This window comes from Echinops telfairi, unplaced genomic scaffold, assembly GCF_000313985.2.
Source record: "Echinops telfairi isolate 266 unplaced genomic scaffold, ASM31398v2 ScPeMD7_7475;HRSCAF=8513, whole genome shotgun sequence".
NCBI classification, from domain to species: Eukaryota; Metazoa; Chordata; class Mammalia; order Afrosoricida; family Tenrecidae; genus Echinops; species Echinops telfairi.
Window position 1 is genome coordinate 27,425,535 of NW_022111379.1, and position 17,557 is coordinate 27,443,091.

The 17,557-nt window shown below is 41.2% G+C and overlaps 1 protein-coding gene across 2 annotated transcripts in view; it reads left to right on the forward strand.

The window, feature by feature from the left end:
* Positions 1–17,557, forward strand: part of APBA2 (amyloid beta precursor protein binding family A member 2) — a 182,588-nt gene that overhangs the window by 143,157 nt on the left and 21,874 nt on the right. For both annotated transcript variants that reach the window (XM_004699738.2, XM_004699737.2), the window contains one exon: positions 6,968–7,153. In XM_004699738.2, the coding sequence (XP_004699795.1) occupies positions 6,968–7,153 (186 nt within the window). The remainder of the gene's footprint in view (positions 1–6,967; positions 7,154–17,557) is intronic.

Below are 17,557 nucleotides of genomic sequence, written 5' to 3' on the forward strand. Positions count from 1 at the left end.
TCTAAAATCCGTGCTAATCACTGTGGTTCAAGAAGTACTTTCTTTTTTAAATTAAAAAAATTTTTTTTTTTTAAGAAGGACTTTCTTGAAGCTTGTATGTGTTGAGCCCGAGTCCGTTAGCGGGAGGCTGATGATGCCGTGGTAGCCTACCGCGTTCAGGGCTGTGGCATTTTAGTGGGGAGGAGTTTTAGGTTTTTCTCAAAGTGGTTGAAGCCCATGAGCAGGTGCTCCAATAGATATTCTCTCTCTCTCCCCCCCCTTCCTTATCTCTTCCAATTTTGGCAGGTCTGGGAATTCCTTGACATACTTTAGCTTGTAGAGTGAACCTCACATGCTTTCTTCTCCCTTAGGCAGCACTGAGAAGGGATTATTAGTATTTGTACTCACACTGCTCAGGTGTAACCTTGATAACTTTATTGATAATGTTTGCAAAGTTGGCCTCTATTTTTCCAAACAAGGTCGTTTTTATGAATTTACAACACTGACTTTTTATACCTAAATCACTTCATACGGCCAATTAGCAGGAGGGAAAGCAGTGAAACAAATAAATGAGGAAGTGCCCATGTATCAAATGCAAACAACATGAGCTGAGAGAGAGTGTGTTGGAGCAGGGAAGCTCTGGGTGCTGGTTTCTTCGTGTGGAAACGGAAAAGCAGTGCTCCCTGAGCAGGAGTTGGTGGGTGAGAGGGACCGGGATGTGAAGAGAGAAGAGGATGGGCCTCACATCGGTGATTCCAAACCGCAATAAATGGCTTGTAGGATTCTAGCCAGATGTCTCGTGTAAAGACACCTGTGGTCTACAATTGAAGCATGAGACTTAAGCATAAGTGAATACTCCTTCACTTTTTTCCTCAAAGTCTTAGCATCAATGGACAAATTGGTTACAACATTGGCAGATCAAAATGGTGGCATTAGAATAGTGTCATGATTTCTACATTTATCATCTCACCTTCTGTAAAGAAGAGCATTTCATTTATTCCTCTCCCTTTCTCTTTTCATGAAGTTCCACTCTGGACTCTTGAAAAAAAATTTTTTTTTAAACTTATGGTGTTGTAATCTATTATTGTCCTTGTTCTTTTTGATTTTCAGATTGTCTCAGAAAGGTACAATAACCTTTAATCTGTATCATGGGCCATTTTAACCTGTTTTCCTCAGTCCGTGAATTGACATTGCTTTCTTGGACAAGCAGTTATTCTGAACTCAACTGGGACCTCTCTGCTCCTAGACCTGGGCCAGCCATTTTTTTTCATGGAATCCTCATTTTAATGGGGAATGGCTTTTAGAAACCAAAATATTGGTGCTGAATATGCTAGGTGCTATTGGGTGTCACTGTTCTTTGGCTTTTTCAACGAAAAGAGCTCGAATATGTGTGTATTTTTAAAAGTTATACGCTCATAATTGTAGCTCCTGCTTAAGACCAACACTACGGGACTCTCACCATCAGTAGCAAGTGAAGACCTGGTTCATCCCCAGGGCTCACTCTGTGACAAGCTAGGCCTAGTTCATGCCTAGGACTCCTTCTGTGAGGATCCCCCAGACCCTTCTTTGTCCTTTACTTTTGGATTTTGATAGATGGGTTCTCTGATTATCCCTAGGGGGATCCCGAATGTCTGGGGACAGGCAGGGCAGCAGAGCACGGAGTAAAGCTGGTATAGACCCACTAGGGTCTCATACTGTTGCCTACCCAACCCAGCAACGTGTTGCTTGCCCCCCATCTTGAAGCTTTCCGTACTTCCCTTTGGGTACTGTAGCTCCCCCTCTTGTGTGTGTGCTTCCCATAGCCTGACCTGTCCCACCAACAACCACCTTGGAGCCTTATGCTTGGTGAGAACTCAGAGAGATGCGTTTTATCTCTGGAGTCAGGGGTTGAGTACCTGGCTTGGGATGCCACATATTTAGATCTTGTTCCCTGATATTTTGTGAGCAAGATGTATCTCTGGATTTTACCTCTTGCCCCTCTACCGACCTTTGTTGAGGTTTTCTAATAAGGACCGCAACTTTGACACTTCATTAGGACTCTCAGACCTTGGCCCATGGTTGTCATTTCTTATAGTTGAAGGCAGTGGTGGGATCCAGACAGTTCACGCAGGTTCAGCAGAACCAATACCTAATTTTTGTTGAGTTTGGCAAACTGGTTGTTCCAATGGCACTCGTAATCAGGGTTCTCTCTAAGATAGGAGGTTGGGTGCCCAATGTAGAAATCACAAATGCACATTCCTTACCCTTATTTAATATTAATCTGTGCAACAGCATATGTTAAGCACCCAGAGTAATGCTCATTCCATCCATAGCTGATTTGGCATTGAAGATTAATAGGTCAAATGCAGTATCTCTTCTTTCAAATGCACTGTAAGTGAGAAATATAGACATAATAAAGGCTGAAAAAATGTGATAAGCTCTCTTAAAGCTTTTCAAATTCTTGGGAAGAAAAAGGGCTCATACCAAAAAAAAAGGTGATGAATTGATTACTTTAGAAACTTTCAAAATTATAAAATGTGTAGAAAATTACAATTTGTAGGGCTTCATTTGGAAAAGGTATTAGAAAATGTCATAACATGTTTGAAAATGAACTGTGAACATTTAAAAGCACGTTGTAGCCAATTTCAAGATGGAAATAAATATAATTTCTCAATATTTTTGAAGCACTTTGCTATAATATTGAAGTACTAGTTCTATGTAAAGCAGCTGAAGAACAATTGCTCGTATTTAAGGACATATTTAATTACCCACCTGATATTAATGATTATTAAGATTTCCATCTTCTAAAAAATACCCAGAATTATGGAATTCCTGAAAGTGTTCAAAGAGCTAAAAATATTGTCAGAACAATTGTTTTAAGTTTAGCAGAACAGAAAGGGTTTTTTCAAAGATGAACATATGTTCAGAGAAGAGAATTTGCCTGTTTCTAATCTATAAAATACAGTGACTATTAGTCTAATTGGCCTACCTCTAAAGGAATGAGATCCTACTCCTAAAGTGAAAAGATGGTTAAGGTTAAACAGCACACAAATGCTCAGATAAAAGCAAAGAGTATTTTAAATGATGTCAATCAAGGAGCAATATGAAAATATCTTATATTACAGTTTTATTGTATTTTTGTTAGGTATTGTTTATTCTTTTTTCTTAATATTTAAAACTCTTATCTACTTTTGTGTGCCTTTTTATAGTTCTTCTTAAGTATTAACTGCATTAAATAATAAGCTACCTTTCACTATTTCTTTTTTAATACTTAAAACAGTCATTAGGGCTGTGAACTTCAAAAAAATTATTTGAAAAAAAAATTATTTGAATCCGACATCTGGTTGAAGGACATATCCGAATCAGCAAGGGCAAAGGGACATGCGGTGAAGCCTGAGAAACCGTGTGCCAGCTTCTAAGGGTGCTCCCCCAGTGGAGCCTCCCAGGACATGCTAAGTCCCCCAGAAACAAGTAGTGACAAAATATTGCCTCCAGAAAGCTTGTTAGAGACTCAGCACCTAAGGTTTTTACTGGAGGCTGCTCATTAAGAAGCCTCTCTAGGATGTATCCAAATCCTAGACTCATGAAGGAAAGTAAGGGTTCATTACCAGCCACATCACAGTTGGGACACTGTGAGCTTTTGGGAGAGCCTGGCAAGCTGGCAGTCTGGTTATTGAGGCCTGCCTCATTCACCCTCTTCAGCACCCCACCATCTAGTGGATATGCATGGGAGGACACTGCCACCTAGAGGTTAGGTGTTTGGGCCTGGGGATGGAATATGACTTCATCGCTGGGAATTGCGACCTTAGACTAGTTGCTGAGCATCTGTCAGCCCTACTTGCTTTTTAAAATGAGTTGAGGATAAACTCCCTGCCAGCTCCATCCTGTGAAAAAGGGGTGAGAGACCCAGAGATGACAGGCAGCTCGAGGCCTGGCCCGCGCATGGTCTCTGGCTCTTTTCTCTCCCTCCCTCCTCCCCTGTGTGTCTGCTTTGTGAACATGGCCAGAGGAGTCAGTGGATGTGAGTGGTCACGGGCAGAGGCCTTAGGGTTTTTGATGTTTTCTCTTTTCTTCCTGCTTCAAGAGAGGTCCTTAGTTAGGTCGGACTCTTCCATTGCACTGTCCAGACCATTGTGGTTCGTGTGCTGAGTCATATTTACTGCTGATGAAGGAACCTGCTGTCTTTTACCATCCACCATGGCAAGGGCAGTGGATTCCCCTCAATGCAGGGTCTTGCCACCAGGCTGCCTCACAGTTTGGCCCTCAGAGCCAAGTCTTGGAATTGTTGTGTTTGTTTTCCAGAGACCTGCTTCTTGATGTTGGTTCTCAGGGCTTTCTCTACCTCCATGTCTAGGAAAGCAGAGAAACTGTAGATTTCAAAGGCATCTTCCCATTGCCACACAGGCCAGGAGGTTTGTTGTCCTAAGAACCCAAGGCTTCATTCCATCTGCCTGCTCTGCACTACTGTGCTTCTGCCCTCCTGCTCTGTGGAGGGCTGCCTGGACCTCATCTACACATGTTTGGCCTCAGGGGAGTTATTCCTCAAGAGATAAAAGGAGGGAGGGTACCTATTACCACTGGAAAGGAGAGCTGGGAATGAATGAAGTGTGTTCTCTGGACCTGAGACCCCTGCACTGAGAAAATCCTAGACAGAGAAGATTGATAGCAAGGATCTTGCCCAAGAGCTGAGAGACAGAGAGCCTGCACCTAGAGAGGACACTGTGAATTTGTATTGTTAGCCCCCTACACTGAAAGGTAATAAATTACTGTTTGATAAAGTTATCCACTTGTGGTATTTCTGCTACAGCAACACCAGATAACCAGAGCAAGCTGCTACAACAGAAAGACCACGGGTATTTTCACAAACAGGAATGGATTCCCTCACAATTCGAGAGTCCAGAAGACCAAACTTAAAGTGCCAGCTCCAGGGGGATGCTTTTTCTCTTTGTTGTTTCTGGGACGAGGGCCTTGACTTCTCCCAACATCTGTGGGACCAGCATTCCTTGAAGCTATCCATGTGTCTTGGCAGCAATCTTTTCTTAGATCTAGACGTTTCCTGGTACAGGGACCCAGATCCAAAGTATGCGCTCCACCCCGGGGCTCTTCTTTCTCTTTGGCAGTAGGTCACTGATCTCAGCCCATTGCTCTCTCCTTTTACCTCATGTAGGATAAAATACGTTCCAAGCCACCTCCTAGGGAAACTCTCTTACTTCTGACCAGAGCTGTTAAGAGTTGTGATGGTGGTAAGGGTCTTACATCCCACTCTTAATCCTCTTTTGGTTTATCACATCATGGGTGATCCTTGTTGTTCTTGGCTGGCCAGCTCATCCTCCATAGTCTCTGTTATCTGTTCCCAACTCTCCAGCTACTATGCCAACATCTGTGTTTGTCAGCCAAGCCACCTTTCCACTTAGACTATCTCTTCCCGTTCATTCTCAACAAGTTTACAACCAGTTACCCCAAAAACCCAGTCCAGTGACCAAGCCATTGCTCTTTGACCTTCTCTACTCAGCATCCCAGTTCTTGCTCTGGTCCAATGGAGACTCCTCTTGTGGCCTCTCAAAAACTTGCCTGGGGGCAGTACTGGTTGTTTTTTTATTTTTTTCCTCGTCTACAACTTCTACTTAGACAATTCAGCACCATTGATTATAGCCAATTTTAATATGGGAATAAATTATAATTTCCCAATTTGGGGATCACATTGCTAGAATATTGAAGTACTAGTTCGATGGAAAGCAGCCGAAGAACAATTGCTCGTATTTAACGACATATTTAATTACCTAGTTGATATTATGTTGCACACCCATTGATATCCTTTTCCAAATTATTCTGCCACCATTGACAGACTCAGTGCCTCCTAAGCAAACACTTTTTTCTTTAGGCAGTGCCATCTTGCCTTGCCAAGTTCTGCATGGCCTTCCCTCATGGTAGGCTCTCCTCTCTTCCAGGTAACCCCAGGGTTCCAGGTGGATCCAATGAAGGAGTTAGCCCTCTATGAAATAGCACAGTGAACTGTTGTCTCTTTTGCCCAGTCCATTATTGACCTTTCTAGGAACTGGACAGCTTCTTCCCCCAGCCTCAGAATAGGGCCTTCCAATCAGAGGGTGAGTTTAAGAACATTACAAGCAGTCGCTCAGGAATTAACTATCCTGCAGCAGATAAATCAGGCACGTTCCCACTACACCAACAGAACAGAGGCATTTCTGCCCAATTCATTTCTAGATTGTGTGCAAACACTGAGTCCTCTCTCTTTACCTGTCCTATTCTCCCCACCTTTATATAAGGGGGCGTGGCGAAGATGTTAGGTGTAAGAATAAAAGTGAAAAGACCAATTGATTGGGTTTCCAAAGCCTTAAAGTGCTGCTTTGTTAGGTAGAGGTTGTTGGGAAGGTACTCTAGAGAGATTCCTGTCAGGGGACAAAAGTTGTCACGAGTAATGAACCTGCCAAGGGGCTAGGGACCTTGAAAACAGCTGTTTCAGAGTACTGGGTATGCTGCCTTGGTGCTCCTTGATCTTGACCTCACTGCCTGGGCTTCCTGCAGAGAAACTATTCCTTAGGAGAGGTTACCCTAGACTTCTTTCTGCTTCGCAGGAAGCCCATCACTCATTAAGGTCAGAAAGGCTCTACCAATTGGCAACATCCTGATCTTTCTTTGCCTGACCCTGCATACTATGCCTCTGAAAAATGTTGATGAAATTCTATTTTGAAAGTTCAGACTGAGGTAAAGTCATATTCAACCTGACCACACAGCTCCCTAAAATGTGAACTTAGCACCAGAGTATGTACCTTGAGGGATTTTGCCCTTCAGGGCACATTTGGTTGGTCTTACTTTGGTGTGTGGTGTGTGGGTATTTAGTGGGTAGAGGCCAGGGATACGGTGAAACGTCCTGCAATACACAGGTCATCACAAAGAATGATCTAATCCAAAAAACGTCCATAATGTTGGAAGTTGAAAAATCCATAACTGGCATGGTTCTAAGTAGCCGATGCTTTTCCCTTCTCCCCAGGAAACAATGATGGACCATGCTTTGCGGACCATCTCCTACATCGCTGACATTGGGAACATCGTTGTGTTGATGGCCAGGCGCCGAATGCCACGGTCAGCCTCACAAGACTGCATTGAGACCACACCTGGGGCCCAGGAGGGGAAGAAGCAGTACAAGATGATCTGCCATGTGTTTGAGTCAGAGGACGTAAGTACATCCGGATACACGCACTGCACGTAGCTTCAACCACGTATTGGTGGAAATCCTAGTTTCATCTTGACATTTCCATTGCAGTCTGTGACTTTTTCAAATACTTTGAGTTTACAAAGAGATCAAATGAAGCTGTAATCCCCATTTTGTAGGCTTTCCAGAGGAGGCTTTATAAATCAAACCGTAGCTAACTAGAGAATCTTTCATTTGGAGGACTCCTTTTACAAAAGCTTTGCCTCCTAAAATAAAATTATCCTAATATAACTTTCTGTTATTAATGTGCACATTTTCACATGCCAGGTTTGTAGCAAGGAAGGTATCTTTGTGTCTGAAGTGAGAGTTTAGCTGTTTTTACATGTGGCATTTCTATTAATAACTAGATAGAACATTATTTTGGCATTTAAAATATTGAGAGCACAGCTCTCAACTTCTTCCCTGAGTGGAATGAGAGCATCTTTAATGGGCCTGAAGCAAGAAGAAGAGGCAAAGGACAGAAGTAGTAGGGCCCAGGGGTGAATTCAGTCCCTCAGAGCACCCACTGCAGGCAGCTTTTCCTGTGGGATCTCAAGGAGGCTGTTAATGGTCATCTTGTTGCTGTTACCAGAATAGAATTATACAACACTTTATCTCCACTATGGACACTTAGCAGGGTCATTTCTGGATCACATCACTAAGGTCATCTCAGAGCTGGGAACAGTAGGGAAAAGTCTCAGTATTTCCAAGTTCACGGGTAAGACATAGACACCAAACTGTGTTGATGTGTGTGGCAGCCATCTTTTTATCTAACAAGTTGAATTCAGCTTCATGTGCTTTGACAGACCATCAAATATCAACTCATGAATACGTACATATTGATGCAGATGTCTATGAAAACCTCAGAGGGCCTTTTGCCTGATGATGCTTTAGAGGCCTAGAGTGGTGGGGATAACTGTTAGAAGGGCTGTGAGTAGTGGTGGGCCTCAGGCAAGACCAATGTGCAAAAGATGCAGGAGAGCCTTCAAGGTTCTCATGAAGACGTGGACTTTTGCATAGGGATCTACCAAGCAGCAGGTAGAAATTGGGGGAAGTTGCTGCAGTCTCAACTTCCTCAATTCCGGAAATAAGGCTTGAGAGTAAAAGAGTTGGAGGTAAAAGATGCTAGGGGCCAGTGTAGAGGCTGGAAATGATCGTTGAGGAGATGAAGAAAGGATCTGCTTGCCCCAGAGAAGGTAGGATCACGCCAGCCCAAATTGAGGTATGAACAGACCAGTGACAGTTCTGGGCAGGTGGACTGCTGGGGTGGGCACAGGGGTATGAGGTCTAGTGAGAGGAGAGGGAAGCACCTGGGAGGGGGAGAAGGTGGTTATAAGGACATCACCCTCCTGCAGCACACTCGCCCAGCTCTTGACTTTCGCCCCTGTACCTCTAAGAGTTCGCACTCCAATACATCTCTGACTCCTTTAGGTGCTTAGTGTTTTCTTTGTTTTTTTTTGTTTTAATTTCCTTTCGTTATAGTTGCCCTCAAGTTAAACTCTTTAGGTGTTCATGAGTTAGTTCCAGCTCAGTGCAGTGTTGTGTACAGGAGTACCAACACTGCCTGATCCAACCCATTAGACTTGTAATGTGCTCCAAGAAAGTGTATCTATTGATGAAACATAGCCTATTGTCCTTGAAGATATTCTTCTCAGAGCCTGTAATCTCACTGTTTTCATGGGGAAGGATGCCTTTCTAGCCCCAACTTGCCACTGAGATGATATTGTTTCTTTGAACTTTCAGTTTAGTTTTACTGCTTTCATTTTGGGAATCCCATCTTATTTCCTCTGGAGGACGTCTTCAAATTACGTAGGATTTTTGAAAGGTAATTTAATGGAGTAAATGTTTGAGAGCATCTTTTTCTCGGTAGGTTTATTTTATATGGCTGTCTAGGTTGAAGTGACCCTTCCCACTTTGGGTATTAAAGATGTTGCTTCATTGTCATGTAACATCCGTTGGTACTGTCTCGTTCCATCCTCATTCCTTTGCGTCTCGTGTTTCCAGTTTGGAAGATTTAAGGGCTTTACTCTCTGTGTTCTAAAATTTCAGAACAAAATGTTATCTGGGCATATGTCTTTTAAAAATGGTCTTCATTATTTTAAATAGTAGATGTGTTTAATCTGTAACCTCTTTCCTTCTTCAGCTCTGAGATGCTTTTTTCTTATTTTTTAACAGCTTCCTTCCCTCTTTTGGCAGATTTTTGGGTCTCCTAATAGTTCTGGAGCTCCCTCACTGTGCCCCCACTCCCACCCCCAGTTATTTAAAACTCTGTTTTGTTGCACGATTCTGCAAAAGTCCCTATATATTGAATTAAAAAATATTATTGTAAATTAGGTGGGGGCTTATATATCAGACTCACCAACTCTGCATTCAATAGTTTAAAGCACTCATTAACTGCCTCTTACATCCTATCCATCCTACCTGATTTCTCTTCTCTCATTTATGGATCTCTATCATGTTTCCTCGTTCTGGGAAACAGGAAGGGACATGTTATCCTGGAGCAGGAAGGAAACAGGGAGGGAAATGCTCTGGGTGCCCTGCTTCTCCTCACTCCGTCTCCCCTCCCAAAGAAGCCCACTTTGCTGAGCAAGCCAGCCCTATGGAGCTCCAAGTGATTGTGAGAACTCATTCCCTTGCTCAGGCTGTTCCCCTTCTGTAGTACTCTCTCCCGGCTCTGTATTATCCTTCACTCCTACCACCTCCAAGTCCATATTTCAATCCAGCTCTGACTCTTTTAGGTGCTTAGTGTTGACTTTTAGTTTTTTATTTTACCTATCACCCTTCTAGTCCATTGCTTCACATTCCCACCTCTGCCCTCCGTACCTTGGGGAACTCAAAAGTCTGTTCTCTGTGATGTCCTAGTCTTTGTTGTAGCTTTCATCCTTGTAGGAGTGGCCTCATGACAGTGTTTGCCCTTTTGTGATTGACTCGTTCTCCAGGGTCGTCTATGTCAAGAGGCTTTGTGGTTTCATCATTGCTCATTAGTGATGCGTAGTATTCAACTGTGTGTGTACCAGAGTTTCTTTATTGATTCTTCTGTTGATGAACATTGGCTGTTTCCAACTTCGTGCTGTTGTGAAGAGTTCTGTGGTGAGCCTGGGAGTGCATATATCTGTGCGTGTTATGGCTTCTACTTCTTTAGGGTATATGCCAGCCAAGGTATTACTGGAGTATATGGAATTTCTATTCTCAGTTTTTTGAAGTAGCACGATATCGTTTTTCAAAATGGCTATACATATGGACAGGTCCATTGGCAGTGTATGAAAGTTCCTATCTCTCCATACCCTCTCCAGAATTTCTTATTTTCTGATTGTTTTGTTGGTTTGTTTGTTAATGGGGCTGTCATTGTCGGGGCCAGGAAACATCTTATCATTGTTTTGATTTGCCCCAGAGAAGGTAGGATCACCTCAGAGGGCCTTTTGGATGGCTAATGATCATGAGCGTTTTTTCATATACTTGTTAGTTATTTGGATATCATTTTTGGTGAACCATTTGTTCATGCCTTTTGCCCACTTTTTAATTGGATTATTTATTCTTTCTTAGTGAGTTATTACAGTTTTCTATAGATTTTAGGCATTAGTTCCTTGTCTATTTTGTAATTGCTAATGATTTTTTCTTATCGCATGAGTTCTTTTTTTATTCCTTTTACTGCACATAAGTATCTTATTCTTTATTATATTTGTTAGTGTGTCTCTGCTCAGCAATTGGGCTCTTCCATTTGACCTAATTTTCTCATGGATGATTTTTATAATTCTGAGATTTACATAGAAGTTTTTGATACATTTTTGGGTTCATTTTAACATGAAGTGAGCTATGACTCCCGTTTCATTCTTCTGCAGCAATCCAGCTTTGCCAGCATCATTTGCTGAAGAGACTATCTCTTTCCCATTTTATGTTTTTGGCCCTTTGTCAAATCAGTTGTCTGTAAGTGGATGAATTTATTTCTCGGTTTTATATTCTGTTCCTTTGATCTATGTACCCATCCTTTCCTGCCACCAGGCTGCTTTGACTACTTGGGCTATGTAATGGGTTTTGAGTTTGGGTAGTGAGAGGCCTTCTGTTTTGTTAATTAACAGCTTGAGATGTTCTTTGCTATCCTGGGCCTCTTCCCTCTTCCTATATAGTTAGCAATTAGTTTTTCCCTTTCTTTAGAGAATGGAGTTGGCTCTAGATCAGAATTGCATTGTAATTATAGATTGCTGTGGGCAGTACCCAAATTCAGTTGTTGATCTCAATTCATACCAACTTAGTTTTCAGACACTGAAACGTTCAAGAGCTGATCATATTCCCATAAGAAATAATGGCAAACCAAATAATTAGTTCCGAGGCTTGAAGATTGCACTTAAAAATTCACTATGAAGACTTTTGGCCTTCTCGCATATGCTATTGCCAAAGAATTGTTTCTGATTTATCCAAATTAGCAGTAACTTTTCAACCTCTTCAATGGTCTGTGTTCTTGGTTTCCTGGTTAATGATTCCACACCTTTTGCTACATTGGCCACTTTAATCACCTTTTTTACAATGTTGGTAATACTGACTGGGCCATGCTGTATTCAGCTGCCAAACAGAGAAGCGGTGACCTGATTCAAACTTCACAATGATTTATTTCTTTAACTCTGTCATGGTTCTCAGCGTTTTCTTCTTAGCTTTACTGCGTGTATCAATAGCTATCTTTGGAACCACAGTTATAGTATTTTACCCAAATAAGTAGAGAGAAAGAAAGCGCAATGACGAGTGTTTTACTACACTGACACAAGCACTATATGTTGTCTGAGCTAGAAGATCTTTAGAATGAAGCGTCGTCCCTTCGTGTCTGAGGTGAGACGTGACATGTGACTCACTCTTGGCCTGTGTAGGTTTTTTTCTAGTTGTATTTTCGAATTGCCTATAGAACAGTTATGCACACTGAACTGATTTTTTTTTTTTTAACTTTGCTGTTCGAGTAGTGGAAAGTTCAGTCTTAGAGCTGTTTGACAACTGAGGCATCACTGTATTAACATTTCACTACGCTAAGCCTTCTTAGCCATGAACAAGGAATATTCGTCCATTTACGTGGGTCTGTTTTAGCTCCTTGTAGTAGTTTTCTGTAGGTTTCTTTGTAAAAGCCTTTGTTTTCTCTGGTTAGTTTTAGTCTTATTTCTTTTGTGTGGCCACTCAAGTGGCTTTGTACTTCCTCCTGATTTTATTTTATTTTTCAGAGCTCTCTTTGTTAACGTACAGGAATCTAATTGATTTTTGTGTGTTACTCTTGTATTCTGTCACATTACTGTATCTTTCGATTATTTACAACAATTTATTTTGTCAGATCTTTGGGGTTTTCTACATATAAAACCATATCATCTGCAAAGAATGAGAGTGTCACTTATTCTTCGCCCATTTGGATCCCTTGGATTTCCTTTTTTGTTGTCCATTGGCTCTGGCTAAGACTTCAAGCACAAACTTAATTAAAAGAGGTAATGAGGAGGAATCTTGTCTGGTTCACAGGGGGAATGATTTCAATTTTTCCTTCTTGAGTGGAAGATTGGCCATTGATTTTTCATATGCTGTTTATTGTGCTAAGAAATTTTTCTTCTGTGTCTGCTGAGTGTTTTCAACATTGGGTGTTGAATATTATCAAATGCCCTTTCCTGCATTGATATGATCATGTGGTTCTTACATTCTAGTTTGATTATATGGTGAAGTACATCGATTATTTTTCTAATTTTGAATTATCCTTGTGTACTTGATATGAATCCCACTGGATCATGGTGAATTCATTATTTTTCTATGTTGTTGGATGCTATTGGCCAGAATATTATTGAGAAGTTTTAGATGTATGTTCACAAAGGATATTGGTCTATAGCAGGCATTCTGAACCTTCCTAATGCTCTGACCCTTTCATACAGTTCCTCATGTTGTGGTGACTCCCAACTATAAAGTTATTTTCATTGCTACTTCATAACTATAATTTTGCTACTGTTACAAATCATAATATAAATATCTGATATGCAGGATGTATTAGGCGACCCCAGGTTGAGAACCGCGGGTCGGTAGTGTTCTCTCTTGGTTGCATCTTTGCTGAGATGGGTGTCCGGCTCATGCTCCTTCATAAAGTGAGTTTGGGAGTTCGATGTCCTGTTCTGTATTCGAGAGCAGCCTGTGTAGAATTGGTGGCAGCTTTTCTCTGATTACTTGGTAGAATTGCCCTGTAAAATCATCTCATTCTCGACTTTGGTTGGAAGATTTTTAATGACTTGATTTGTTTCATCTTTTGTTATGGGCCTGTTGAGGTTTTCTGTGTTGTTCACATCTGTTGTGATGTCACCCTTTTCATCTCTATTTGTAGATATTTGCATCTTCTCTTTCTTTTGTTAAATTTGCCAGCGATTTGTCTCTTTGGTTAATTCAAAGAATGACCTACTTGTCTTGTTGGTTTTTGCTATTATTTTTATGTTGCCCAATTCATTTATTTCTGCTTTCATCGTTATTACTTCTTTAAAAAAATCATTTTATTGGGGGCTCTTACAACTCCATACATCCATACATACATCCATTGTGTCAAGCACATTTGTACATTTGTTGCCATCATCATTCTGAAAACATTTGCTTTCTACTTGAGCGCTTGGTATCAGCTCCTTATTTTTCCCCTTCCCTCCACGCTCCCCCCTCCCTCATGAACCCTTGATAATTTATAAATTATTATTATTTTGTCATGACTTACACTGTCCGATGTCTCCCTTCACTCACTTTTCTTTTGTCCACCTCCCTGGGAGAGGATTATATGTAGCTCATTGTGACTGGTCCTCCTTTGTATCCCACCTTCCCCTTCCCCTCCTGGTATCGCTACTCTCATTATTGGTCCTGAGGGGTTTATCTGTCCTGGATTCCCCGTGTTTCCAGTTCTTATTTGTACCAGTGTACACCCTCTGGTCTAGCTGGATTTATAAGGTAGAATTGGGATCTTGATAGTGGGGGGAGGAAGCATTTAAGAACTAGAGGAAAGTTGGATGTTTTATCGGTGTTATACTGCACCCTGACTGGCTGGTCTCCTCCCTGTGACCCTTCTGTCAGGGGATGTCCACTCTGCTCTTAGCCTCGTTCACAATGATAGGATTTTTGTTCTTTGATGCCTGATACCTGATCCCTTCAACACCTTGTGGTCATAAGGTTGCTGTGCTTCTTCCATGTGGGCTATTTTGCTTCTCAGCTAGATGGCTGCTTATTTATCTTCAAGGCTTTAAGACCCCAGATGCTATATCTTTTGAAGTCTATTTGATCAGAGATTAAAGTTGCCACACCTGGTTTTTGTTAGTTTGGTTTGGTTTGAACATCATTAGCCTGGTAAAATTTACTCCATTCTTTTTATTTTTAGTCTGTTTTTGCTGTATTAGACAGAACTCTCTAGAGAAGCAAACGAGGTGTTCTAGAGAAGCAAATCCAGGACACTTATGAGTATATATGAACAGATAAGTTTATATAGTGAAAAAGAATTGTAACAGCAAAGCAGCATCCACTACAGCACAAAGAGCTCAGTTCAGCTCATTTTCGTGGTCAGGTCATATACTGAAGGCCTTTCTAACTCATGCAGCCACCAGACCCAAAGGCCAAAGAAGCAGAGAGTAGAACGGTGAGGTGACAAAGTGTCTCAGAGGCCAATAGCACAGTGTGGCAAAGAAAGTCATGGTGGAACCTCGAGGTATGGCAATGTGAGGTGGGTGGCTGGTGATGAGGTGTATCCAGGCATGGTGAGACTAGCGGAATCAGCCCACAAGCAGCACGGCATTGCAAGGCAGAGCAGAGCAGCAGTATGGAACCGCAGGGCACGTATGATAAGACAGAGCACATGAATCGGGCAGAGTACTGATTTGACCAACAAGGAGAGAAAGAGGCCACCCTCCACAGGTTATTATATATCTAGGCCACACCTCCAAAGAACGTCAACAGGCTGCAACTTGATCAATATGCTAAACTCCAGCTATGCCTTCTTATAAGTGCCATGTTGGCACAAAAATCACATTTGTTTTTGTGTCTAAGGCGTGCTTCTTGTAGGCAACATATTGATGTGTCTTGTTTTTATATCCAGTCTGCTGCACTCTGTCTCTTAACTGGTGCAATGAACCCATTATCACTCATTGTTGACACGCATATGTGCTGGTTTGTTGCTGTCATTTTGCTGTGTGATTTCCTTTTGAGTGTGTGTGGTTGTATTTTGTTCTTTTTCTTTGTGTTTTCTCTTTACTCTTTTGAGTATGTTGACTTATGAGTGGTCTTGTCTTATACATTGCTCTCAGGCTTGTCTGCTATTGTTGATTATCTGTCCAAAGTGTTCACTTTAGTACTTTTGTAATGCTGGTCTTGTCTAGAAATACCTTTATTTCTCCTTCATGTTTGAGGAACCCTTTTGCTCAATATAAGATTTGGTTGGTAGTGATTTTGTTTGCTTATTTTTCCCCCAACAGTTTTGTTGGCATACCATTCACTTGTCATACAATTCAATTGCTCAATAAGAGTTGCATAATCATCACCACAACCAGTTTTAAAACATTTTCTTCAATCGTGTGCTCATCATTTTATCCTCATTTCACCCAACCTTCCCTGCCATACTTTCAAGAATCATTAATCCAGAAACTGTCTCTATAGATTTACCTATCTTAGATTTCATATATGGAAAAATATTAGAACATAAACAAAAAAAAAGGTAACAAGAATAACAAAGTAAAACAGATAAAAACTTCAATAGAAAATAAAGCAGAAAATGTTAAAAACTAGAACAAATGTAAATGGGTCATAAGGAAGATCAAATGATAGGGTGATAAATTTTAACTTAACTCTGCAACAATCCACTTTTCAATATACTCTGCATGTTAGCAAAGCTGTTCCCATCCTGGTCCACAGTCAGAGGGAATTCCCCAGGGGTGTAATCTATGTGTGGATCCTGCAAATGGATTTCGGTCTTCCACTGTCATCCATAACCTTTTGCAAACCAGGTGTTCACAATTTAAGCTCTGATACCATTTTCTCCTTTAGATTTGGATTATATTATTTACAATCCTTTGAAAATAGTTTGGTGTGCTTCCATGTGGACTTAGTTCATGCCTTACTTAGATGGCTGCATGTTTGAAAACAAGCATTTTATGGTGTAAGATATGAAAATAATAATAATTTATAATTTGTCAAGGGTTCATGAGGGTGGGAAGGTGGGGGAGGGAGGGAAAAAAAAGCTGATACCAAGGGCTCAAGTAGAAAGAAAATGCTTTGAAAAGGATGATGGTGACATATGTACAAATGTGTTTGACACAACGGCTGTGTGGATTGTTATAAGTGTTATAAAAGCCCCCAATAAAATAATTTATTGAAAATGTTTTTAAAAGAAAGAAAGAAAACAAGCCATTAAGACCCAAGTCACTATTCTTCCTGATAGCCAGGCACAATCTAATTTCTTCACCATACTTTACTATAGCACCCATATATTCAGTGCTATTTCTTCATGAGTTTGAGCATTAAGCTGGTCCATGTCATAAGTACTCATTGTTCTAAGATTGGGACTAGAATTAAGTGCAAGCTTCAAATCCAGTAAGGGATCTATGGTTTATACAAGTCTCCGGTTCACCTTAGCAACATCATTGTCCCTTTTTGTTAGACGACATTATCAATCTTCCCCCTGGGACATCACTTTCACTGCCGTCAAGACATTGCAGACCCATAGCAACCCCACAGGGCAGGGTAGAACCACCCCTGTGGGTCTCTGAGCCTGCAAATCTCCACAGGACCAGAAAGTCCCATTCCTCTCCTGTGGAGCTGGCTGTGGTTTCAAACTGCAGACCTTGCAGTCAGAAACCCAACTCATAAGCTCTATCCATTGATAGTGTCATTAAATCACTATTGATAAAAGGAAATTTTAGGATTATAGCCAGCTATAAACAGCAAACATGAATTGTTGATTTGTACAGATTAAACTTAAAATGATTGGACACTGTTTACACAAACAGTGAGAGTTGGAGATAGGGCAATTCTTCCAATAATATTCATTCACAGCAGCAGAGCCACACCTATCAGATGAATACATGGCATAATGAAGTAAGGAAAGCATTAAAATAGTAAGTATATGGTAGTTCTGGGCCACCATTCATTTGACACCCTCAAGGTAAGAGATTAGAACCAAAGTCCAATCTCTGCTAGTTCTATGCCTGTGGCTTCTTCTCACAGTTTTAAGTCCAGTAGGTAAAGGTGAGTTTGAGGTAAAGCCCAGGTTACTTCGTAGGGATGTCCACATCAAGTCTTTCTGGTATGGCCTGTGAGGGGTGTCGTGCGCCTTGAAAGAACGGTCTAAAGTCCCAATAGCCTATATATAGCACACAGACTAGGTCACAAAGGGCTACACAGAAACTAGGTAAAAATGGTAGTTTTCAC